This window comes from Prosopis cineraria, unplaced genomic scaffold, assembly GCF_029017545.1.
Source record: "Prosopis cineraria cultivar Desert tree isolate PC_DT_omini unplaced genomic scaffold, ASM2901754v1 PC14, whole genome shotgun sequence".
Taxonomy (NCBI): Eukaryota; Viridiplantae; Streptophyta; class Magnoliopsida; order Fabales; family Fabaceae; genus Prosopis; species Prosopis cineraria.
The window spans coordinates 19,029,450-19,055,706 of record NW_026555345.1 but is presented as its reverse complement, the minus strand read 5'-3'; the positions used below and the strand labels follow the sequence as shown (position 1 = coordinate 19,055,706).

The following is a 26,257-nucleotide window of genomic DNA, read 5'->3' as shown; positions in this document are numbered from 1 at the left end:
AACCTTTGACCTCTCAAAGGTTTGAAGTAACTGGAGGAATTCTATCTTATGCTTTTATGTGTCTATTAGTTTATGGATTTATGCTTTATTATTGAAATGTGTAAATTAAAAAGAAATGCAAGTGTGGCTTGATTTGTTAGAAAATTCAATAGATCAAATTTGTGAGTTTTATGCTTTGTGATTTAAAATTTTTTGGAGAACAATGTTGGTGGATTTTCATATTATGTTTATTGAGAGTTTAATGATTTTGTGAATTGAGAAGTAACATGAATCTTTATTTGTGAGAAGTTCAATGATATTTGAAATAGTGGAGTTTAATTATTTTGAAAGTATGAATGTACAATGATTGTGAAGTTGGAGTTCAATGACTTAGTTGGTTTGAAGTTTCATGAAAATGTGTTTAAAAAGTCCAATGATTCGTATAATGATAGAGTTTAATGAAAATTGATAATGTGAAGTTCTATGAATTGTATATGTGTGAATTATGGCATGAATGTGCATTGCATGATCTTGAGAGGTAGGAGTTTGCCTAAGAAGAGGAGTAAATGATAAAATCCACGTGGTAAGGCCCATCTATAAGATGGTTTGCCAGATTAATTATACTTATATTGTCCTACTTGTTTAATGAGAGACTGTTCCATTGGTTTAACGAGAGACTCGAACCTAGTTAGCTATCCATCGGTTCAATGAGGAGGCTAGTTTAGGGTGTATGACACCCTGTAGTGTGAGAAATGGGAGAAATCATGTTTCATAAGTGAGTTAGGTGCGTCTTGGCTGAGTAATCCCTTCACAAGTGTTTAGGCTAGGAAAGTCATGGAATATAGACTATCCTATTGAGTTATAGCCCACGGTTTTATGATGGAGGAATAAGGAGGATATAAGGGAGGTGTGATCATATATATATAGTGAGTAAGGGCACCTGGTTGTCTATATTGTGTCCCTAATAATGATATCATGAGTTGAGTCATAATTTCTTCCAATGTATTTGTTAATGAATCGTGTGACCAACTCTCTTTATATGAAAAGTGCTAAAAAGCATTGTTTCTCAAGTAAATGCTATTATATGAGTAGAATTGTGAATATCTATTTTTAAATGTTTTACATGATTTAAAGTATTAACATTAACTGCCACTTGCATTTAAACTAATTGATATACATTAGTATGGGTTAGTCAGACTTTGGTTACTAAGTAGTTGTACTCACCCTATTATTTTCAATATTACAAGGAATAGCTTAAAAGGTGTGGACAGAGGAAAACACTCAGAGGCTTAGGACTGCAATCCGATAGTAGTAGGCCTCTTTATTTTGAGTATTTACATGTGTATGACAATTTCAATCGCTAAATAGGAATTCTCCTTTATTCCTTACTTGCATCATGTGAATTGTAAACTGTAAGTGTATTTTGGGCCTTAGGGAATAAGTTGATGAATATGTGTTGTTGTGATAGGGCCAAAATACTAATACAAGTAAGAGTAGAGTATGTTATGAGATGAATTGGAGAATTTGATAAAAATGGTGGTCAACTCCCCCTTATATGTTTCTGAGTCTAAGGGGTTGGACAGTGAAAATTTAATCTGGGAGTATTTCATGAGATATGGTGCATTGCACGAGTTAGTTTTAATGACTTGTATGTGGTCAAATTAGTGTTGGTGGCTATTGGCCTTTGGTATTTGGTTCGGATACTTGATTTTGTGAAAATTGTTCTAAAAGTGTAAGTTTTAAAAAGTGTGTTTAATTTTTATTTTAGCAAGAATTTGGGCTGAGACTAATGCCATTAGTTAGAGCTCGGAAAGAGTTTTCCATAAACACCTAATTCGCATCATTCGAACGTCGGATAGAAATTTAGGGCGCGTCAAAAGTTGGCCTTAATGCTGTCAAATTGATAGTAGAATTTATTGTCAAAATTTATGCAATTGCACTGCAGCGCATGGTGCCACGAGCCATAGTGCATGTCACAGAGGTGAACACATCATGGCGTCTGTTCAATGAGCCTAAGCCGCCTTAAAATTTTTCAAAAATTCTCGTTTCAAATTCTTAAACAAATACACTCACACAAGTAATGGTCCCATACTTTTACATATTTGTGAACTTTGATTTATTTAATTGCAAGACATTGAAAATGATTTTAGTTTTGTAAACTTGGGGTCCCCATTTTGCTAACCATTGAAAACTTTATATTTTGATAATTACTATAATCCTATTTCCTAATTACTTGGGACTTAGTTTTAATTATGGGATTAGAAGGAGGATATTATAGACAACTCTATGTTGCATTATCAAGGCTTTTTTTTTTTGCTAAGAACAAAAACATGTATTACTACACAACCAAAGTCATTACACAGTAAAAAAACTAACAATAGAAGCACACAAAAAAAGAAAACAACAAACCAGCAAAGCACAAACTAGCTAAAGGATTTGAAAAAGATCCTGGACTCAATAAGGCTTTGATCTAGGAGGCAAGCAAGTGAGGATGGGGGTTTAGAGACCCAATCGGAAGAGCACATCCCTTTTACTGCTGCACGAGCTATCCAGTTAGTAGCTTTGTTGAAGTGTCTTAGAATCCACTTAAAGCAAACATGGCTTAGTGATTGACTAAGAGATCGAATATTATCCACAATGGTAAATGAGCCCATTCAGCACTGTTAATCACATTCACCAGTGGGAGATAATTAGACAGAAACAAAATATTAGAGCATCCAGCATTTACATACCATTATAAACCTAAAAGCATTTCCGAAGCTTCACTGTGGAAAGGCGACAAAGCATTAAGAAGGTGACCCATGATTTCTAAATATTGGTTCCGGGGATCTCGAGCTAAGAACCTAGCCCCAACTGTTTTAGCTTCACAATCATAAGCCTCATCTACATTTATTATTACTTCACATCGGTCTATGTTAATATAATTATCATCATCAATACTAGGGGTGAGCAAAACTGAATCGAAACTGAAAATTGAACCGAATCGAATCGAATTTTGTCTATTTGATTCGGTCTATTTGATTTTTTGGTTCGATTCTGTTTTTTTATTTTAAATATTTCGGTTGATCGGTTCGATTCGGTTAGTAAAATTTAAAATTGAATAGACCGAACTGACCGAATTACATATAATTTATTCATTTATAAATTATATTTAATTTATAAATTATTTTATTTTTATTTTATTTTTTATTTTAATAAAGAATAAAAATAATAACATCACTTGAAACCCCATTTCAATCAGTCACTCTCATCAGTTGGTGTTGTGACTGGATTATAAGGCCATTATTTAATCATCGGTGTTTATTTGTGATTGTTTATTTGATTATCTATGCCTTTATAATATTTGGGCTTTATGTCATATGGGTGTAATTAGAATGGGCTCATATTGAAAAAAATAAATAGAAAAAAGGCCTAATTTTATAGTATTGTTTGTTTTAATATTTAAAAAATAAGCCCATTTTTAATAGCCAAATATGAAACCGAAAAACCGAATTAACCGATGAAACTGAATTATCAAATTTCAGTTCGATTGGCTTGTTCGGTTCGATTCGGTTTTCATTTTCAATGTTATTCGATCGATCGGTTCTGTATATTTTGGGACCGAATCAAACCGAACCAACTGATGCTCACCCCTAATCAATACCCCTGGAATCTTCACATTGAGCTCTCAGACCAGGCCTTTTTCAATTATTGGCAGCTTAATAAATGTCAAAGTAGGATAGAGCTAATTGAAAAATCCCTTTAGGTCGCATCCCTCAATTTTCAAAAATATAAGAACACCTAGCCTTCTAAATCATTGAAATCCTAAATCCTGTCATTAATTTGAATATCCCAATCCACAATCTAAGCTTTGATCTTGCTAATCTAAGCACAACCCACCAACTAAGGTTAGACCAATCCCTTATCTTAGAGTCTGGAGGTACCCAATAAAGATTACTAGCCTCTATAATGTTGTCAAGATACCTCCATGCCATCAATTTATGCAACTTTTGAATGGTAAATTTCATCTTCTCAACACCTGGAGGTACACATCAAAGATCCTCAGCCGTCATAATACCTTTAAGGTTGCATCCCTTGAAATCCCCCACCCAATCAGGCCATTGAAGCCCTAAGTTGCCACTAAAGATTTGAAACACCCATACCCAAACCCACACACTCAATACTACCCACAACTTAATCAAACACTTGTTCAAACTTGACTTGTGCTGAAAAAAGGATGCCGCCGACGACATCACTCTGCCTTGTAGAGAATCCTCCAAAAATAAGGGAAGGGCCAAAATTGTAGCAGAGCATTACTTTGCAGTAAGAAAATTGTAGAAATATGAATTGAACTACATTATCAAGGCTTAAGAGCAAAGAAAGTTGCAAATGTTGTATGTAGGAAAATCTTCAATAATATAAACATTTAATTTAGTTTCTTTGATGCCTTTTTTTTGTGTCTCGACAATTAAGTTTCTTTGATGCCATTAGAAATTCACTGTATAATCTACCTCATTGATTTAGTCCAAACAACCTTCTATATTCTGAACTTCATCTAGGAAAGATAACGATGCTTATTATCTTAGTAATAATTAAGTCAGTATACTTAGACGATGATTACAGGTATAGTTGTAGAATTGCTGCATCATATATAAAGTAACAAATCCTGTAATTTGATTACAATTGTATACAAAAAAAAATCTTATGAAGATAAGATTTTTGAAATTATGCGAACAGAGATAATTGTGTATCCATTCCTTAAATATTTAGTTGCACATATCATTGTCTTTTACTTATTTCATATTACACTAATATATGCCTAATTTTTACAAATAATTAATATTTGAAAATGAAATCATTAAAATTGTTTAGGAAAAGATAAATTATTAATGACATACATTGGATTAAAATGAAATCATCATTTATTTACTATTACAGTTTACTACACATTTAAATGATATTAATAATGCATATAGTTATATGAAATAATAATAATAATGCATATAGTACAATTTCTTACATGTCAACTACTTTTTGTTTTTATTTTAATAGTAAGAGATTATCTCATCTATATTTTTTTAATCATTTATGCAATGTACAAGGTTTGAATTTAGTTTTAGGGTTAAGGTGTAATTTTGCTCTCAAACTATTTCCAGAGGAGCAATTTACCTCTAAACTGCTCATTGTACCAATGTTGTCGCTAAACTAATTAAATTAGAGTAATGTTGCCCCCCACCGTTTAAATGTCTGTTAATTGTACTAGTGGGACCTACTTTTCATGAGTGAAGGTACAATTTTGCTCTTAAATTATTCTCAGAGGAGCAATATTCCCCCAAACTAATTAAATCAGAGCAACGTTACTTCTACTGTTTAAAAATAAAAAATGTCTATTAATTAGGGAGAGATAATGAAATGTACTTTTTATATTAATGCCATTTCATTCACATCCTTTTTAACATCCATATTCATATGAAAGCATTTATTTTTGTCATGATATTCTCCACTAACATTCCAACGAGTCATGAACTATATATTAAGAAGAAGCTTAATTTTTGTACTAATTCTCTTCAGTGATAAATATGATAATAGTTGAAGTATAAATTCATACTAACAACACTACAAGAGGAGCTCTTGATCTAACAAAAAGTATATAAGCAACATTTTCGAGGTAAAAAGTTGCTTCTTATCATCTTGAGTACATCAGCTTACAAAATTAACTATCATAAATAAGTATACTCTCTCATATGCATTATAAACAAAAAGGCCTATACATAGACTATCATAAAGTGATTACTCAAAAATCAATTCAACAACTGGAATGCCATAGTTTAGTTGAAATCTTGACTTGATTCAATGGTAACTAGAGATGGATAATGAAAATGGATTCTAGTAGCTACAATTAACAAATGTTTATGATTTTTAAACTGTAAGGACAATATTCTATTCTGAAAATAGTTTAAAGGCAAAATTGCACTTTAGCCTATGAAAAGTAGGTCTTATGAGTACACTTAATGAATGTTTAAACAGTGGGGGCAATATTGCTTTGATTTAATTAGTTTATGGGTGATATTGCTCCTCTGAGAATAGTTTAGGAGCAAAATTGCACTTAAACCCTTAATTTTATCAAAATAAAGAAAAATTTTAAAACACATTAAATCTATCTAAAAAAATTTAGTAAGTTTAAAACTTTGCATCTATTTATGAAGAAATAAGTGAGAAACTCAAGAGAATTTTCAATAATTTACACCCTCGTTTAATGAGGGGGAAAAGTCTTATTTTTATTATAAGATACTTTTAATTATTTTACTAAAACTAAGAAATAATAGTTAGCTCATTAATATATCTTATAATGAATTATTTTTTTAATTTTACCCCTATTAAAAATAAGAAAAGAGAGATACACAATATATTAGGAGTCATAAAATTATATTTACAAGAATATAAAATTAGAAAATAATAATAAATAATCTTCCATGTGCCATATATTAAGGATAATTTTTTAAAAATATACCTTATAATAGGGATCGAAGGTAGTACTTTATAATTAAGATGCTAAAAAAAAAAAAATCTATCTCTCGGTGTTATAAATGGATGGGAGAAACAGTTCTTTTTTCCCATTTGTTCAAATAGTTTACTTGCATGATTCATAAAGTGAAATTTATGCATGGTGACAAGCAAAGCCATCAATAAGGGCAGGGCCTAACAGGTTATCCTTTCAGGCCCTCTATTTTTCAACTATCAAACTTTAGAAAAATAAGAGATTTTGGTATAAAAGTGGTTTTAAGCCTTACCCTTATAAGCATTGCAAAAATAGGCTTTGACTCGGGTTTAGTCTAGCCCTTATGCCCTTATAATTTTTTGTAATTTATTTATATAATTTACTTACAATTTTGAATTAATATAGGAGAATAACACAATTTGTTATATATTTATTCTAGGTAATGGAGAAGAAGTTAGTGAGATTGTTGAAATATCACCACTCCTCCAAGTAAATTTTCCTTTGAAGGATCTAATGTTTTATTTTTTTCTGTGAAAATTGATGATTGTAACATCCTAATTTTTAAATGATAATTTTATTAAGGATATATACGTAATTAAGGTTTAATTAAATTTGAGGATTTAATTGAGAAAATAAATGTATTAGAGGATTTAATGGAGGACTTAAGCCACGGTTTATTGATGTTAAGTAGTTAAGTAGGCTTCTAACTATGATTAAATTAGATTTAAAATTATGTATGAGAGTTAATTAAGGTGCAAAATATGTTTCAGGCCGATTTGGGCCTAATAGATTTTGGCTTGAGTGGGAAAAGCCCACTTTGACCTTGACTGCCCATAAACGAGCCTAACAAAGGGCTCGACTGCTCATGGACATTTATATGGAGGATGATATGTTTTAACTAAGGTTATCCGTGTGTGGACATGATTTTTGAAGGGACGATGCTAATATAGCAGTCTCTATTCTAAAAAATTAGTTCATTTGCGTGAGAGGGAAAAAGAAAATAGAGATAGATGCAATTTTGCTTTGCTAGGGTAGGGATTCTTAGAGCCTTGGAGGTATCTTGAGCTTGGAGATCACTTGGGGGAGGTTTCTAGCCTCCCACTCTCCTATTTTACCTAGTTTTCTCTTTGATTTAAGGATGATTTTCCATTAAGGTTTCCATGATGGGGGCTTGAAATATGAATTTGTTATGATTATATCTAGTTGCTAAGGTTGATAGAAGTGTAACAAATGTTTAAAACATTTTTTAAGGTTGGATTTCGAATCTTAAAGTATTGGGTTAAACCTAAAGCCTATATTGTTGAGTATGTGTTGAACCTAAATTTTTGGGATGATTTTTCTAATAAGTAAATGTTTATTTGAGTATTGACAAATGTTTTTAAAGCTTTAAAATGATGACTTAAGGCTTGAGGACAAACTTTTAATTTTTAGAGTTTTTTTAGACAAATTTAAGGAAGGAAAAGGATGAAATTTTGATATTAGAAGTGATTTGGTAATTAATTATAATTTATTAGTGTTTGGGGATTGTAAAAAGAAGTGTTGAGACGAACTTAAGAAAGGAAAAGGATGAAATTTTGATATTAGAAGTGATTTGATAATTAATTATAATTTATTAGTGTTTGGGGATTGTAAAAAGAAGTGTTGAAAGGAATGATAATACACTAGCCTTTAATTAGTGTTGATAATCGGTTTTGGACTTAAATTTTTTTATTATATAATTAGAGTCATTTATTGATTTCAAACTTGAAATTAATGCTATGTCATGTTGAAAAATTTATGTAGATTGTTCTAGCAAAGAATGTAATGGTAGAAGTGTTGTAAAGGGTAAGTTATTGTCCAAGTCATAAGGTAACCTCTACCTTATGTTGTGGTGTATGTTATGTGATTGGTTGTATGTAATTTTGATTAAAATAATTGTTATTAGGGAAATATATGTTTGAAAAATGTATGAATTATTGTTGGAAAATGAATTGCTAGTTGGATAAAGAATTGTATTAAACATGTTTGTAATGGAAAATTATTTTTGGAAGGATGATTTATTGTTTGGAACGTTGTATGTTTGGAAATGTGAATATTCTTATTCGAGTGTACTCTGACTACACGTTCCATTAGGTTGTATTTGGAAAATGATATTGGAGAAGTTGTATTCAAAAGTATTTAGTACTATTCTGATTGCGACATAGTAGGCTCTCATATGATCCATGACTGGCTTGTATAGCTTGGACTAGCTTCCTTTTAGCTAGATGAACTAGGTGCCAGGTATGGAAAAAAGAGGAGACAAGGTGTTATTCTGCATTTTGTATTTGGTTACTTAGTTTTGATTATTTGAAAAATATTTTATCTGCTTACTTAGCAATTACATGATTAGTTACATATTGGTATTGGTTATTGGTATATTTGTGTCTCATTTCTCATTGTTAATAATTTCACTAAAATGAGTTTAGTCGAAGAGCATTGGAGCCTTAGATTTAGTATATGAGACACCAATCCTTTTGTTTTGCCGTTTTAGATTAGTACTGTATACTTGCCAACTTAAGGCAATTTTTAATACAACTGAGCATGTAGACTTTATCTACTGATTAACTCAGTGTATGTTGCCATGTGAATTATGTTTGTCCCTTAAGGTCTTATTTGATTACTTGGAATATTTATGTTATGATTTAACATTGCGATGTTGATTAATCAATTATTGATATATAATTGGGTTAGATGGTTGTAACCCAACTATGACTTCACTTTATGCATGTGTAAAATGTGTTTGTTACGTGATGTTCGACAAGTGTACATCATAGAGTGGACTTTGGTTAGGTTATGTTAATAAATTGTAAAAAGTGACTTGTGGGCTCACATTGGGTATTGATTATTAAAATCACGTTTGGGAAGTATTGTTTGTGCACATTTGAATTTTAGTTGAGTATAATAAATTATGAAAATAATTGATTAAGCAGTAGATTTTAATCATAATTGATGATGTTATAACGCAATCTGTTTGGATACTATTTTTCTAAAATTGATTTTAACAAAATTGAAGATGTTTGAATAATTTATTCAAAATTAATTTTAACTGTATAAATTATCATAAAGGACATAACTTTTTAAAATTAAATTATTGAATCAATTTTTCATGTTTTCAGTGAAATATAGAACATCTTTCAATTTCTAGAGGAGCTAAAATCAACTTTCAATAGACTAATTTCATTCTTTCCTTACATCAGAATCCAATAAAGAAGGGAATCAGAATCTTCCAATCCACCCCTTGGCTTGTTTGTGAGAGCATCTTGCTTTCCCATATCAAGTTATAAGTTCGACTAGGCATAGAAACTTTACAAAGAAACAGCAAAATATAAAAGCCACAATTAAGCTCAAAGTCACGAGAAAAAATTCCACACTAGCCAAAATAGAGATCTCCATATTGTTCAAAGTAATGGTTGGAGAAGATTATTTACCTCTTAGCCCACTCAATACTTCTCTCAAACAAATCAGAGGAGATAGGAGATGAAGACACTAGACGACGAGCAGATCGGAGATAGGGCAAGTAGATCGAGGCAAGACTAACCTTCTTTGACTATGGCTGGAGATTACTGCTGCTGATTGTAGCTCGAAGATCACGGACAGTGGTTGAGAATTCCACGAGGATTGCACAGGACAAGGACTGTAAATCTGCACATAGATTGCGAATGGTCGAAGATTGTTGCCTTTGGCTGTAGATCGAAGATGGCAGACGGTGATCACATTGGGGGTGGTTGGACGACGGCAGAGAGATGGCACAAGGAAGCCGTAGATCAGCAAGGCTGAGAGATAGGAGACAACAAATACGAGAGAGGGAATGAGAAATGAGAAAATGAGAAATGAGAGAATACACGTAAATGGGTAAGGGTAACACTAGTAGGTGGATCATCTGACAAAATAATTAATGTCATAAACAGTAGAATAAATTTTTCAAAGTTGGTGCATATAGATTATAAGATAATGCACGTTTTAGCTATTTAATTGATTTTTGGCTTTACCGATTGTTTGGATAACTTGGCCTAAAAAATTGATTTTGGGCTAATTAATAAATTATTCCTCTTATCCAAACACACACTTTATCTAACCAGTGTAATCGTTTTGGGTGAACACTTGAATCCCTTTGACAACTACCTAATAGTGATTGATTTGATATTTGGATTTAAACTGTGTTGAGAACCATGCTTCATGTGGGTTTATGATTTTCGACAAAATAATGGATTTAAATAATTGTTGATAATGTGATCCCATTAGGTATAACTTTTTTAATTTAGCTTAACATTACTATCTATTGATTTATTTTATTTAATGCATAAATTAACATGGTAGGTCTATTTAAATTATGTTAAATCTTTTTCACTATGATAGTCCAATTTGCGAAATGGTTATTGTAACAAAAGCTCTTTCTATCATGATATTTTTTATAAAAATAATTTTTATCTTTATATATCACGGTGACCTCTTTCCTACCATAGTAGAATTTTAAAAATAATATATAAAACTCTTTTTATTGTGATAAATCTTTATTTATTATGGTAGTATTTTGGAAAAATAGGTTACTTTTTGTTACCATGATAGACACTTTTTTATCATAGTGAGTATTTAATAGTAAAAGTTTGATTATTAAATTATATTTTCATGAATGCAATAATGACAAGGAATAAATAATATTTATATATTTAATTAAGGTATTATGTAATTTATATATGTATTAGTATAATTAAAATTTTTAATTTAAAACAAAGAAGAATAAAAAAGTTATACAGGTTTATAAACCCGACCTTGAGCTCTATCAATAATGGTGAAATTTGATAAAAATATTAATTTCAAAGTAAGAGGATTTATGAACTTGATCGTTAAGCTTACAGGGACCGGATTTATTAGATTAGGACTAGCATTTATTGACAGTTTTAGCGAGGGAGGAGAGTAGGGTCCACAACAAACTGCGTGCTATTAGTCTCGTATATATTGCGTTTTTTTTTTTGAACAGCATATATTGCATGGTTTAACGGTGACCTCTGTGCCAGAAAAAGGAAAGATTTTTTTTTTTAACATTTTATAATTATTTCATAAAGTATTATTTTTTAATGCCTTTAAGTATCGTTAAAATGTTTGTAATTTTAATTTTAAAAAATTGTTCCTAATTTATATTTGTGATTAATTATTTCTGGTTTGAACTGCATGCATGGCTATTCCAATAGTGGAATCAAATCTTAACGTCGCTCAGTGAAAACAAGATCAACGGCATTCTAATTATAGTTCACAATTCCTTCTTTTCGTGGATCTCCGCCAACAATCCAATCCCATTCGACATTAATCGCTCAATCATTTCCACTAATAGCCATTTTACTCCATGATTTTCATTTTTCTCTTCTTTGAGCGGATCAATGAACAACCACGCAAGAATCAAAAAGCGATGGATGGTAGAGAAATAGACAGAGAAAAAATTTCACGCTATAGTCACGGACATTGCTTCAATCTCAAACACTTGTCATTCTATTTCTATGTACCCATTACTTAACATCACAGTCTTTGTCCAAACAAGGTTTCAATTATTGCAGAGAAAGAAATTAAAGATGCAGTTCTTCAGTAAACGATGATTCTGGCTTGTTCTTCGCAAACCCACAATCATCATGCAGAAGACTAGGTCTTTTCATTTTAGGCGGATTGGGAAACGAATCCACCATTTAATTTCTGACGGTTCGCGTCACGACAGCGAGGAGGAGGTTGAAGATGATAGGGCAGAAGCAGAATCTGATAATGAAATGCCTAACAGCTTCAATGGCAATGACAATGCATCCTCAGTGGGAAATCATCCGCATATAGAGCCAGCGATTAATCATCAACATAATGCTTCACCTGCAAACTTGGGTGCGGAAACAGCTGGCCCTAAACCTGCCAAGCCACAAACTGGTTTGTATCGTCACATTTCAACTCAAGATTATGGAGTTTTACCTCCTCAATATCTATATAGGAAAAATATTTTATTTATAATTAACTAACGTAGTTAAATTTTTATCACAAATTTTTTTTTATCTTACATTAAATTTTAGGAAAAGAAAGTGCATTGCCGTTATTAAAACATGCACATTTAAGAGCAAGGTTGAAAAACTTGTTAAATTTGTAGACAAAATTAATAAATTTTAAGATTTTCTTAATTATAACAAAACATGTTAAAAATAATTTATAAATAGGATCATATTGTGAGATTTTGAGATATGAGAATGTCTTACCTGTACTCTAGTCAAAAACTTATGAATTCTAACTAATAATTATTTTTGGAGAATATCAATAAATGGCCCTTCAAAGAATTTAATATCAAACAAGGATTTGGGTGGAATGAATATTTATTAAAACTTGAACTTCACTTGTTAATTACTAATGTTTACTTGCTCAAAGTCTTTATTAGATATTAAGGTCACGTTTGCTTATTAAAATAAAATAAAATGAAATGGATTGAAAAAATCAAGACAAAAATGAACTAAATCACCATTCCCCTCATGATAAGCATTATGAAACTCATTAATATATATTACAAATGTAGAAAAAATCATACCCTCCAAAAAATCTTATGAATCATGATTCCTAACCCTATAAACTAAATTACTCCTCTCCTTTATAAATGTATTCATCTATCCTCTTTGATCATCGTATTTTTACCTTTATTTTTAATCCATTCTATTTTATTTTATTTTAGGAAGCAAATGATGATCTAAATTCTTTCAATAGTTCTTCAATGATACTCCCCCCCCCCCTTTTTTTTGTCGGTTTCACATAACCAGCATCCCATACTAGTAGGAACCATATTTGTCAGTTATTCTCATGTAGAAAAGCTGTTCCCTCCCTGATCCAGAAATTAATATTGATAAATTATATTAAATCAAATAAAATAGGACTTGGGGCTGGCTCATCAGTATATTAAGAATGGATAAAACCCAACATATACAATGACACTATTTCCAAGTAGTCCCAATGACCAAATCAAATTCCAATACTTGCACTTCAAAATGTTCAGGAGTCACACAAGATGATCATCAAATAGCATAGCGTATGTTTTTTGCTTTCCTTGATATATTTTAGTGCTTGAATTCAGAAGTGGAGATGATAAAAGAAAGATTTTCTAGGCTGCTGCTGGGAGAAGATATGTCAGGTGCTGGAAAGGGAGTTTCTTCTGCTTTGGCTTTGTCTAATGCAATAACAAACTTAGCTGGTATGCAAAAAAGAAAAAGTGGTTCAAAAAGTTCCATCATAAAACAAATGCAACCTTGATTTTTTTGATGTAACAATTTGCTTGGTTGTGAAACATGCACATGCAGCATCTGTTTTCGGAGAACAATCAAAACTGGCGCCAATGTCTGCAGAAAGCAAAGCAAGGTGGAGAAGAGAAGTTGACTGGCTTTTGTCTGTGACAGATCACATTGTCGAGTTTGTTCCATCAAAACAGATAGGAAAAGATGGGACGTGCATGGAGGTGATCTTCTGGACCTTCATTCTCTCATCTCTTCGAACCAACAATGTTAAATTTCAGTTTCAGTTTGGTCAGACATGCATAATAAGTTTTGTGTTTGACTGTATAGATCATGACTACGCGGCAACGAATTGATCTGCTCATGAACATCCCTGCCTTACGCAAGCTTGATGCAATGCTTATTGTAAGTAGCTAAATTTTACCTTTTCCGTGATTTCCCAATCCATTTGGTTTAGTGTGGTATACGATCTTGGAACGTGCACCAGTATTAATTCTATCAATGGTGGATCCTATAATGTATGTAGATTCTATAGACTCTCTCTCTCTTAAATTTGCAGATAACTTCTTAGTCTGTCAATTTCACACTCTCGCTAACGAACTCGATTACAATGGAACAGGACACGTTAGATAATTTCAAAGATCAGACTGAATTCTGGTATGTTAAAAAGGGTGATGATGAATCTGAAGCTAGCAATAATAACCATAGGAAGAGTGACAAATGGTGGCTACCAACTGTCAAAGTTCCCCCAGATGGATTATCAGATGCGGGAAGAAAATGGATGTATATCCAGAAGGACTCTGTCACCCAAGTACTTAAAGCAGCCATGGCTATTAATGCTCAAGTGCTATCTGAGATGGAGATTCCTGAAAACTACATTGAATCTCTTCCCAAAGTAAAATACATATCTTTCTAAAGCATCCATGTCTATCAATGCTCAAGTACTTTGTTTCTTGAGATACTTTGATCAATGTTTTCCTTGGCATGTTTGGCAGAATGGTAGAGAAAGCCTTGGTGATTCACTCTATAAATTTATCACAGAGGATTACTTTGATCCTGGACAGTTCCTCTCATCTATGGACTTGTCAAATGAGCACAAAGTTCTTGACCTCAAGAATAGGATTGAAGCTTCTATAGTGATATGGAGAAGAAAGATGACCAACAAGGATAGCAAATCTTCCTGGGGTTCAGCTGTCAGCCATGAGAAGAGGGAGCTCTTTGAGGATAGAGCAGAGACAATATTGTTGTTAATTAAACAGAAGTTTCCAGGACTTCCACAGTCTTCACTTGAAATCAGCAAGATCCAATACAATAAGGTAAAAACAAACCATTAATTGCAGCTCATCTTTGTTTTCTATAGTTTCAACCATCAAGATTTTTCATGTTGCTGATTAGATTTATTGCTGTTAAAATCTGCATAGGATGTAGGACAGTCCATTCTAGAAAGCTATTCAAGGGTTATAGAAAGCTTGGCTTATACAGTGTCGTCAAGGATTGAGGATGTGCTATATGCTGATTCCATGGCTACCAATCCATCAATGCCAACACATAACAGGATGTTGTCAGTCGATGAAGACATGAGCCGAAACCCTGGGGAAGAGACGGAAAAGTTGAATTCTTCATCAGAGACACCATCCTCCATGACTCTCTCAGATTTCATGAACTGGCCTTCTTCCAATGGAAGGGATGACATGCATAACTCTGGAGACTTGGATGAAGTGAACTCTAAAGAAAACGAGGAAAAGAGTTCAAATAAAACTCCCAAGTACACCAAGAAATCCTACTGGGACAAGATTGAGCACCTGTACGCTATCAAAAGTCCCATACCTCGCCATTGACATCAATGAACCATGTGAAACTATTGGATATTCTCAATTTCTCTTCTAAATTTACAGCACATTTTTTTAAAAAAGATCAATTATTCAGTATACCCAACCCACAATTTATAGGGTGCATTACTCTTCAAATGAGAGAAATTGAGAAGATCCAATTCCGAAGAGGAAGGAGAAAAGGAGAGAAACTCACAGCAAAAAAAGGAATCAGGAAGAAATCATTCACAGTGCAGGCGTAAATATTCTCACCCCTATCTTTTGTGTACTAGTCTTCTTTCCTATGCTCCGTAAAATCAAATAGGTTGTGTCAGTACTGGCTTATATTCTTTATTCTTTTACTAATATTTTGTTCAATAATAAATTTAAATATAGTTTGTAGGCATTTGGAACCTGATCGTTCCTTTTTAAAAAAATTTCAAGTTCACTGAATATGAACAGTCTGATATGCTAAATCCAAATCCCTCTGTATCATGGAGATCTTTCCTATCATAATTACAGAAGTTACAACCTTGAAAAGCGCCTCACTAAAGAGACATCACCATAAAAACACACACAGGACCAGAAGATGAAGAAATAGGTTCTCCAGCTTAATTACTGTGAATGCTTTCTGGGCCGTATGAGCCATAACATGTCACTGCCACGCAATGATTTTCTTTGGCGTCCAGGTTTCTGGTTCACCTACATATAAACTCATTCGGCATCAGAAATTAAGATCCAAAGAGCCAAGCCAAGACAGTTCAAATGAGGTTGGATTACATGAGCCAAACTCACTTGGAAATGAAATGTTTGATTTGGGACTTTTGTTAAGACCGTCATTGCGTCCTGAACAGGTACCATATCTGTAGATGAAGTATTGTCAAACCCAGAGAGCAGAAGAAGCTTAGACTAGTTTTAAGTAAAAAAATTTTAGGCGTTTGCTAATAGGTTTTTCAATAGACATATGGCACAGTGAAGAAAACATTTGAACGATCTAGTTGTATGATTATCATGATTGATTTGATAGCAGCAAATTTGTTGCCACGAAAACAATATCTTACCTAAGGGCAAGTTGGTATGCCCCTTATCAGTAGCAGTGGTTAACTTAAAGTTTGGACATGGCTTCTGGGTGTACATAAAAAGTGGCAAATCCTCCTCCTCAAGCACAATATCTTTAATTTTTGGAGGAGCTTTACTATCTGAGTCCCTGAATAAGATTTAAAAAGAGAGATGAAACAATGAGAAAGGCTAAGGAATTAAAGTAGCATCTTAACATGTGACCTAAGATCTTTTAATGATCATATTCTTCAGGGTATTGAGTAATGAAAGAAGTACCTGAATTTTTCACTGCCGGACCTCTCAAAGGTTGTTACTGACCAAAGAATGAAAGTAGAAAGGAAAAATAAAAAAGGATCAGATAAAAATGCATGAAAATTATAACAGTATAGAAAAATTTACCGTCTCTGAAAAGAAACAAATGATTATCATGAAATTCTTACATGATGATAAGTAACGTGAATGGAATCTTGGCAAATTCTCACTCCACTGCAACTTGGTGAGAGCAAGCCTATGAGCATATTGATCACATGAAAGCAGTCTCTGCCAAAAAAAATACTAAGTTCAGTAACTAACAACTCTTCTCACTTTTATTTAATGTTTTTATAGCAAAGGCTATATCTGCATTCATTTCTGATGGTCAACACTATCTGTTAAACTTCATATATATATATATATATATATCAACTATTTGGATTGCTGCAAAATAATGCCACTAACTTGTTTGAGGCAGTTGATGCGTAACTCAGCCTCGGAAAACGCGTTAGTTTGAGAAATAAGTGATTCGAGATTAGCTGAGACATTTCCAAGATGATCAACAACAGTTACCACAGCCCTGCATAGGTATTCTTTTGTGTTCTCCAGCAATCTGCCAAACACAGAAACCCCAGTCTGTCACCATATCCAGAAGCCAAACAAAGCTTCCAAAGCATGAAAAACCAATCAAGAAAGAATATCAACTTCTCAGCATTCTGGTGGTTAGGCTTATAATGTGGGAGTCAAAGGTCTCAACACTAACATCTTGAAGTTTTCAAGTGAGTAACTAAACGTTTGCTGCTGCTAGCATAGCTTCCATCCCTGTACTTCCTAAGCTTTCAATCTTGGGTTTAGTTTGAAAGTGGAACTATATAAAGAACAGAAGAAAATTTAAGATGCTAATTGTTTAATTTTAAGTTATAACACACCCTTGTGCATTATGAGAAGTTAATGAGAGAGCTCTAAATTTCCTTTTTTTTCAACAAATATCTGGTATTTAGTATTGACTAATTCAAATTTGAGCATTGTTAGACCCAAATTTAAGAATACGGAGCCTTTTCTTTCTTTATATTTTTACTTTACACTGATGACTGTAACTCAGAAGCATATTGGCCAAGATTGGAGAATCTATACATATCACAAACTGGCATATAGTCAATTAAACAGATATTGAAATAGTAATAAACTCATCATTTTCGGATTCCACATGTAATGTAATTCTTTTAATATTTCCACTGCACTTATAGTATTTTCCTATATCTATTTCCAATTTTTTTAATCATATCCTTGATTTCTTCAACCGTATTTTCACTAACATCCTGTGCATATATTCTATAGGAAAATATACTAGTTTAAAATGTATACTTATTAGTCTCTTTGAAAGTATTTTTCTCATCTATTTCATCCTTAGTTTGAACGTTGACTACAGGATCTAGTCACAAAAACTTTGAAGAATTACAACAGACATCAAAATATATAATAAAATCCTTCATAAGCAGCTCATATATTAGATTCTATATAATATTTGAGGAAATAGTGTGTATAATTTCAAATATTTGGAATCAACTAGTTGAAAGATATACATTTAGTGACTATGGAAGCAAGAGAGGTGAGAGATGACTCACTCTTTTTTTTCTTTGCTCTCTGAGAATGTCGCTTCACAGATATCTGCAGCATCACGAAGCTGAGATTGAAGTCCTCTAAGTTCCTACTATCACCGTGAACCAAAAATAAAAATGTGACATCTTAAAATCGAAAGGAGAACCCTATGGCAATACAGGTAAGATACAAAACAAACCTGAAGAGACTTGGCAAAAAGCAAGCTTTCGTCTTCTTCTTCTTCTTCTTCTTCAACCTCGGCTTCTGGGTTTTCACAGAGTGATGCAGAAGCCATGGGTTTCATATCCAGGCTCTTCTGGGTCATGAAATTCCCTTTTAAACAGAGTGAAGAAGAGGGGTTTTTGTGAAATGGTGAGGCAAATGAGAAATGAACAATCTGAGATTCTGCATCAGCACGCACTAAATGGAGAAAAATGACAAGTATCTAAAAAGTTTCAGTCCCGTGATATTCTGTTGAGCTTTCATTTTTTCTTTCCCCCGAAAAAAAGATGGAAATCAGATAAACAATTGTTATTTGGTAGTCTTCAGTGAGATTATCGTCTGGGAATCTTCTAATAAAGACAAGGTTGTGTTGCAGATTCTGAAGAATGCTCAGATAAACACACAAAAAACAATAATTGCATTCCTCAAGATTGCTTTTTGAATGGGAAATTGGCACGACAATGTCCTGGAGAGTTTATGGGTCAAGAATTAGACCCATCACATGCAAAGCTTCATGTGAGAGAATATTACACACACACACACACACACTACATATTTACATATAAGCTCTCTTCTCCTAAAAGGGTGCTTCACATGCAAACATCGAAGCTATATGTCGGTCCCTTCGTTAGTTGATCGAGTATTAAATTAAATAATTAATAACCTGTCTTTGGCGCTTGCTTCAATTTCCCGCCATTTTGCAAAACACACAAACTCGCACACTTTCTTAAATAAAAAATTATGTTCTATTATTGGTTTTATGCAACAAAATGCCGATGGCAATTAATTTCACTCATTCATTCTTTCTTTAGCCAATGCTCCGTGAACTGCATTTTTAAAAGGGCAACTAGATTTTTTTTTTCTTTTTTCTTTTTGGGTTTGGGGGTCAAATCTTTAAGTTCAAATTTCTGTTTATTTGTGAGCGAAATTGCCCCCATAGTCTTACAAGTAAGCCTGGCCTCACATAAAATGTTGAATAAACAGGACCATTATTTTATAATGTGACTTATGTATAATATAAGATATAACAGTAACCATTTCTATTTTCTTTTCTTCTTGACAATCATACCAAAAGAAGTGTTTTTTTTTCCCATTTGAACCTAGTACAAAATAAAATAACTCATGTCTCTTTTATGTTTAGCATCAAGCCATTACAATTTTGGACTTGGCTTCTCTTGGAGTAGCTAGAGATAAATTTGAACCATTCAGATTTAATTTTTTATATTTTATTTTATTAAAATAAAAAATTATATAAACTAAAATAATTTTAATAAATCTTTTTATCAATTTAAATAGTCCAAATTTAATATATATGATCTAGATATAATATTAAAATTTTACAATTTTTATAAATTAACTATCTAAATTTATTTTAGACAGTGCAGCTTTAATATTAAAAGTTTTTAATATTAAAGTTGCACCATCCAAATAAATCTGAGAGTCAAGTCCTCCAATTTCAATTCATCCCGTTTAATGTTTCTTTGAGCTAATAAAGACACTTGTACATCACATACGAGATAAATTTACTTGTTAATTGTTAATATATGCAAGAATTAAGGAATTTTTTAATATTAAAGCTGCACCGTCTAGAATAAATTTGGGAGTCAAGTCCTACAATTTCAATTCATCATGTTTAATGTTTCTTTGAGCTAATAAAGATACTTGTATATCACATATGACATAAATTTACTTGTTAATTGTTAATATATGCAAGAATTAAGGAATTACAAGATTAACTAGCTCATTTGATATATGGATGTAAAGGCATTGGCTTGCAGAAAATAGTACAAGATAAAAAGCAGTGAAAAATCATTTACCTACTTAGCTAAAAAAAAATAATGCATATATCTGTGAGGCCTCCACTGGTAATCACAATTACACAATAGGGATTTGGATTAGTTTGGATGTGAAGTTGTAACATCTCCAAGTGTCTTAGGATACCAAGTAATTAAATAAAAAAAATAATGTATTTTTATATTGATACATTAATGTCTTATTGCATTGATAAAATTTACCATTATTGACTTTATGATATATGTGTGTGTGTGTGTATATATATATTCGGTGAAAGTCAAAACCAATCCATCCCTTGCCAAGAAAGAAAATGATTGTCCCTTGGATTTGAAGTCTCCTCATTCAAAAAACAAATGCATGTAGCGGGTCTCAAGAAAAATAGAAATAGAATAAATAATAAATGTGAATGTGAGATAAAATCCCAACATATGATTGAATTCTTTTGTTTCAGTTCTTTCTAAATGTACGATACATTAATTTACAGGATCCAATTTTACTATCCCACCAACTAACTTCTAAGAATGTACCGTTATGAGAATGGCAAGTCGAGGACCAATTATCAAATCAATTGTCCTGAAAGTTAATAAGATTATTTCAAAAACAGAAGTGCTGGGACCACTTTATCTATTCCATTACCAATATACTAATCCCTTCTGCTATATACCAAAATAACAAGAAATTTTATCTCACTAGGTGAGACCTGCTATTTAGATTGCACAACCACATTGTGTCCTATCAAATCCCTTATGATATATATAACCTAAAATGGAACTTCACTTTATTATACCTAGCAGTTAAATTTATAGAGTATCATGCATGGCACTGAACATAAAATGAAATTCATATTTGAAAATCAATGGTACAGCCACCAAGAAACTCTGCTTCTTCAATTTCAGTTAACAGGGTCCTATGATCTGACTCCAATGACACTGATGCTGAAAATATATCTCTAAGACTTGTGTACATTTTTCGATGTTCCTCTCTTTCTCCTTTGTGGTTGTCATGATTTACATGTAACTCCTCAGCAGATGCAGCTTCAGGAGCAGATTCTACACATTCAACACCTTGCAGAAGTTGAGAATCCATATCAAATATAGATTCATACGGTTGATGTATAGGGATGAAAAACAAAAATGAACAAGTAACTGGGTATATTGAAGTGTGAGATAGTGTAATGAAATCATCAGCAGATGCAAGCAGTTCTGCACTAAACATGAAAAATAGGTTTTCCCCCCTTAAAATATAATGAAAAGAAAAGAAATGGTTTGAAGAAGTCGGATGATGTAGAATGTCAAGAAAAAATGGGGAAGGGAAGATGAAAATGACAGAATCGGAGAGGAAAAAAATGATAACTGGTATGAAATTTCTAAATCTCATATCCTTTTTACCATGTAAAAATATGTGCCACTGGGTTCTCTAAAGGAAGCCCAAAAATGCATAAAATAGAAATATCTCTGGATTGAAGTTTCCTACACCTAGAATAAACTTTCCCTTCCGTCCAAAAAAAAAAAGGAATAAACTTTCCCAAATTTTTCCATTAACATGTCCAAGGCAAAGATAGAAAATGTAAAGTACAGGAACTGTAGACCTAGACAAAAAATATATAAAGAAATAATTACAAAACAAGTTACAAGAGAATATGCCAAAAAAAAAATGCAAGATATTGTTTCCCTAACATTGACAGACACATTAACCTTTAAAACAATTTCTAGTGATCCATCCCAAGAGGTTAGCATCGGTCGATGAGCAGATGTGAAGTCAGATGCATAGTCACAAATTTGAGTTATATTATAGAGATTTAACAAAAAAAAAAAAATATATAAAAGAGTGCGGGAATCAATAATGTGAATGTTTAAAACAAAAACACTTATAAAGACACTATCTAGTTGGAAGAATAAACATGTAAACGAACTAGATTCTCTCTTCAGTGATTGTGTGCTATTGAAGCATTTACCTTCAGATCTTTTTGAACAATTCTCTGAAGCCTTATCTGATTTACCACGGGTAATGCACAGCCATCTTCTTTCTGATTTAAAATCTTCCTCTGATTTAACTGGAATATGCCAATGGCCTTCCTCTGATTCCTGCTACAACTATTGCAATGTTATATTTCAATTGTTTATTATCTTTTCCTTTGCCCTACATCTCCATTATTTTAAATTCAAACTAACAGAGGTTGACAGAAATATAAATTATTTTGTGTGTTCATTATGCACAAGAGATTTCCAGTAAAATACGTCACTTACCTGAATTACAACAGAACAAGGAGGGGGCAGGTGAAACTCTGGACCAGTATCAGAGAAACTAAAATGCACCTTGAATTAGGAAAAGAGATAGATCTTAGAATGATCATATTTGTAACTTGTGCTCAAATTAAAAAAACAAAAAGTTAAAGAAAAGTAAAGAAAGAAAGGGAAAAGAAAAGAAAGAGAAAACTTAGACCAGCTCTAGATAGAGTAGAATGAAAAGCAATCTTGAATCATACTTCTCCAGTTTTTATTATAAGAGGTATTCTAAAAGGTTTTTTGATCAACAATAAAAGAGGTAATGTAATATTCTCTAGAGGTAAAGTTAATGTAATATTAATGAGTTTTCACAGGAATTGTGAAAAGAAGTGGATGTAACTAATTTTTAATAGAGTAAAACTGGAATTTCAACTTTTGTTTTTGACTTTTAAGAATGTAACGACCTTTTTTTAATATACATGAAAATATTAGAAACACCTTACAATAAAGACAAGAGGAGTACTTTGTTGCATGAAAATATATAATATCAGCATCATATTGATAAAAAAGAACATTTTCTTCCTTAAGAGCTTAACTCACTTGATGTCTTTCTTTCCACTTGGGGAAGATGTCATTTCCCAAAAGTTGAAATAAATGATCTCTCATTTCATCATTGGTCACGATTAAACACCTGAATTTTATAGCTGCATACAACCAGTACCTGAAGGACAGGTTAGCATGTGAAGCACCTGTAAGCTATAATCAGTACAAACATGTAAATAAGCAGGTACGATAAAAATTATCAAATTTTATTTCTTACCAGTCATCATTTGATCCAGTAGGTGTGGCATAGAGTGCATCAGCATTTTTCCATTTCTCAATCAATTCCTTGTTGAATGGTTCATACATTTTGTGCCCCGTAATACGCTTATTATGCAAAATAATAAGCGGATATCTCTTGGAAGGCAGCTTATGACGTATTCCATTAACAACAACATTTATCTAGAGGTTTTATATAAGGAGAAAATGATTAATAATTGCAATAGCAATGACAACAAGAATCCAGAAAGCAAACCAACCAAGTATTTCCTACATTCAGTAACTTGCCTTGGATGGCATGAATCTCCTTTGGCTGAAGAGGCCCACATTTGCAGCATCTACCACTGCTTCAAAAGGTCCATAATAGTCAAGCCATTTCTGCATTTGACAGATTAATTTTTTCCCACCTTATCAATTAATAATAAAATTATCACTCATTTGTATTGTTAGTGTTTCTTACTTGAAATTTCTGAAAGTTTGATTTTCTCTCTCTCATTATAGCAATAGATGCAACCGAGTCAGCAAATTTCTCTGTTTCAATAGGATCTAGATCAATGGTGGCCAAATGCACTCCACAACATTTACACATTCCATCAGTACCAATAGTTGTATGGAAAACTTTCCATTGCCCCTTACCTAACCAACCTTGCCCATGCCAGCCTCCACCATTATTTGCTATTATTTCTTTCATCAATCTCTTATCCCATTTCCTTTTCCCCACCTTTGAAGCTTGCTTGCTCTTAAACCAACTAATAATCATATCTGCAGTAGAGCTTGAGACTTCCCTGACAGTAGTTCTTAGTTTATGCAACACATAGTAGACCTTGTCAGTCTTACCAGCTAAAATGCTTACTCTTAAAAGTGACTCTAACTCGGGCTCCTCGGGAATGACACCATCTTCCAGCATTTGTTTTTCAACAGAAAATGCTTTATCCACATCTCCATTATTGCAAAAGGCGAATAAAGCAGGATCGTATGATCGCAACCGGGGATTAATTCCCAACATCTTCATTTGCTTCACCATCTCAAAAGCCATGTCACCATCACCCACTGACATGGCTATTCTAGCCACAGATGTTAAGGCAGCCTCATTCATTGGGACCCCCTCTTGGCGCATATTCTCATATATCTCAAACCCCCTCTTCAGAGCATACTTCTTGAAATCTTCACTTACCAAAATTTTGTGGTCCTCTTGGCTGTATTCAATATCTTGATCAACCGAAATCTCATCACCTTCCTTCCTAGGATGAGTATTCTGCCTTAGGAATCCATTGGAGGACTTGTTCATGTTGACATTGGAGTTCAACTCTGTCCTATTGACTGTTTCATTACTATGTACCGTGTCAACCAGTCGCTCATTATCTGAAACTAGGTCGTCCATCATGGTATTACTAGATTTACTACCACTCAATTCCCTTTCATTTGTATCTGCTAGTTCTCTGAACTCTAAGGGATTCACAACTTCCTTAGGTAAAGCCAATCTTCCAGAAGTCCGACTTCCACTTCCACTTTTAGCTGGTTGAACAACACCAACAGCTGCAGAAGAACAAAGATACAATAGCACTGTATAGTTGTGCTGCCCCAATTTGATTCCTTTTCTCTGAGCATTATCATACAATGATAAGGCCTCCATCACATCACCTGTTTTGGAACACTGATCCAAAGCAACCTTCAATTTAACTTCCGGGGAATCATTACCCTTCTTTGATTTCTTCTTCTTCCCTTTTACTACCTGATTTTCACTGTCTTTCTTCTCTATTTTCTCACTAACTCTATAATTACCACTAGCTTCCAGAGACTTAACCTTAGAGGACTGAGAGGAATGCCTAGGATCCGTTCGTTTCGTTTCTCGATAACTTGGTGTTTCCCTGGTACGTCTAGATAACCTCTTTTCAGATTTCTTCTCCACAGCTGAATCAACATGATCTTTCACCGCATTTTTGCTGACCCTCTTATCCATAGAATTCGCTGAAGAATACCCATGTCTAATTTCTTTCCCTTGTTCGACGCTTTTAGTGTTTTCCGAAGTTCGACGCTCTAAAGTACTAAACTTTGGGACTGAAGCTAGAGATTTAATTAGAAAATTGTGATGAAATCTTCGTTCATGGCTAGTTTTGAGTGGTAAGGAAGCGAGAAAACGAGAAAAAAAGTGAACGTTAGAAGTTTTGAGCGAGGGACGGTACCTAGAGAGAGAGAAAGAGAAGGGGTTAAGTTGCTCTCGTTGCTGTTGAAGTTGCAGAGACATGAAGGTAAAGGAGGCCATTTGTGGCCGTTATGGAGCTTCATCTCAAATGTCGATATCTTCTTATACGTGGCAACATGATAACTTTATATGACAAAAATGTCCCTCACTTTTCCCGGGTTTTTTTTTTCCTTTTTAATGAATTGAAAAAGAGTCTGCAATTTTAAGTATTTTTTTAAATTACATATAAATCCCATATAAATAATTTATTTATAACTAAATATTACAAAATGTAAAAATTACAATCAAATTTTTTTAAAACTTGAGCATAATTTATAATTTATATGTAAAGATTTATCCATCCTTATCAAAAATATCACTCAAACTAATTTTTACCATGGTGACAAAAAAAATTAGCAGTTGGCTTTTTCTTTTATAAAAGAAGATAAATGGAAAATTATAGAAAAGTAATAATTAAATCTCTTTAAATTATATAAATAATAATTTTTTTAAAATGTCATAATTTTATTAAAGTTTTTAAAAACTTTTATATCATTAATAAATTTATATAAATACTTAAATTATCT

At 32.7% G+C, this 26,257-nt stretch overlaps 3 protein-coding genes across 7 annotated transcripts; 1 reads left to right on the top strand and 2 right to left on the bottom strand.

The window, feature by feature from the left end:
- The first annotated feature begins 11,863 nt into the window (after positions 1 to 11,863).
- LOC129293747 (rho guanine nucleotide exchange factor 8-like) lies at positions 11,864 to 16,713 on the top strand. 4 transcript variants are annotated; one of them, XM_054931843.1, is made up of 10 exons: positions 11,864 to 11,886; positions 12,025 to 12,376; positions 13,557 to 13,673; positions 13,780 to 13,934; positions 14,041 to 14,115; positions 14,330 to 14,605; positions 14,706 to 15,026; positions 15,132 to 15,777; positions 16,041 to 16,119; positions 16,208 to 16,713. In XM_054931843.1, the coding sequence occupies exons 2-8, from the start codon at positions 12,097 to 12,099 to the stop codon at positions 15,546 to 15,548; spliced, it is 1,641 nt and encodes a 546-aa protein (XP_054787818.1). In that variant the 5' UTR covers positions 11,864 to 11,886; positions 12,025 to 12,096; the 3' UTR covers positions 15,549 to 15,777; positions 16,041 to 16,119; positions 16,208 to 16,713. The 4 variants fall into 4 exon arrangements, with proteins under 4 accessions (XP_054787818.1, XP_054787816.1, XP_054787817.1 ...); XM_054931841.1 differs by having other exon boundaries at positions 15,915 to 16,288; positions 16,373 to 16,713; XM_054931842.1 differs by having other exon boundaries at positions 16,041 to 16,713.
- On the bottom strand, positions 15,944 to 19,181 carry LOC129293748 (probable protein ABIL5). Its single transcript, XM_054931845.1, has 8 exons — positions 18,628 to 19,181; positions 18,455 to 18,537; positions 17,295 to 17,442; positions 17,018 to 17,117; positions 16,854 to 16,890; positions 16,580 to 16,725; positions 16,314 to 16,381; positions 15,944 to 16,220 (listed from the first exon to the last, which is right to left on the bottom strand). The coding sequence occupies exons 1-8, from the start codon at positions 18,751 to 18,753 to the stop codon at positions 16,134 to 16,136; spliced, it is 795 nt and encodes a 264-aa protein (XP_054787820.1). The 5' UTR covers positions 18,754 to 19,181; the 3' UTR covers positions 15,944 to 16,133.
- A 1,932-nt stretch (positions 19,182 to 21,113) lies between these two features.
- Positions 21,114 to 25,756, bottom strand: LOC129292653 (proteinaceous RNase P 1, chloroplastic/mitochondrial-like). 2 transcript variants are annotated; one of them, XM_054930244.1, is made up of 7 exons: positions 23,949 to 25,756; positions 23,777 to 23,866; positions 23,490 to 23,671; positions 23,270 to 23,390; positions 22,691 to 22,759; positions 22,399 to 22,528; positions 21,114 to 21,508 (listed from the first exon to the last, which is right to left on the bottom strand). In XM_054930244.1, the coding sequence occupies exons 1-7, from the start codon at positions 25,749 to 25,751 to the stop codon at positions 21,285 to 21,287; spliced, it is 2,619 nt and encodes an 872-aa protein (XP_054786219.1). In that variant the 5' UTR covers positions 25,752 to 25,756; the 3' UTR covers positions 21,114 to 21,284. The 2 variants fall into 2 exon arrangements, with proteins under 2 accessions (XP_054786219.1, XP_054786220.1); XM_054930245.1 differs by having other exon boundaries at positions 21,114 to 21,493.
- Between the last annotated feature and the right edge of the window lie 501 nt (positions 25,757 to 26,257).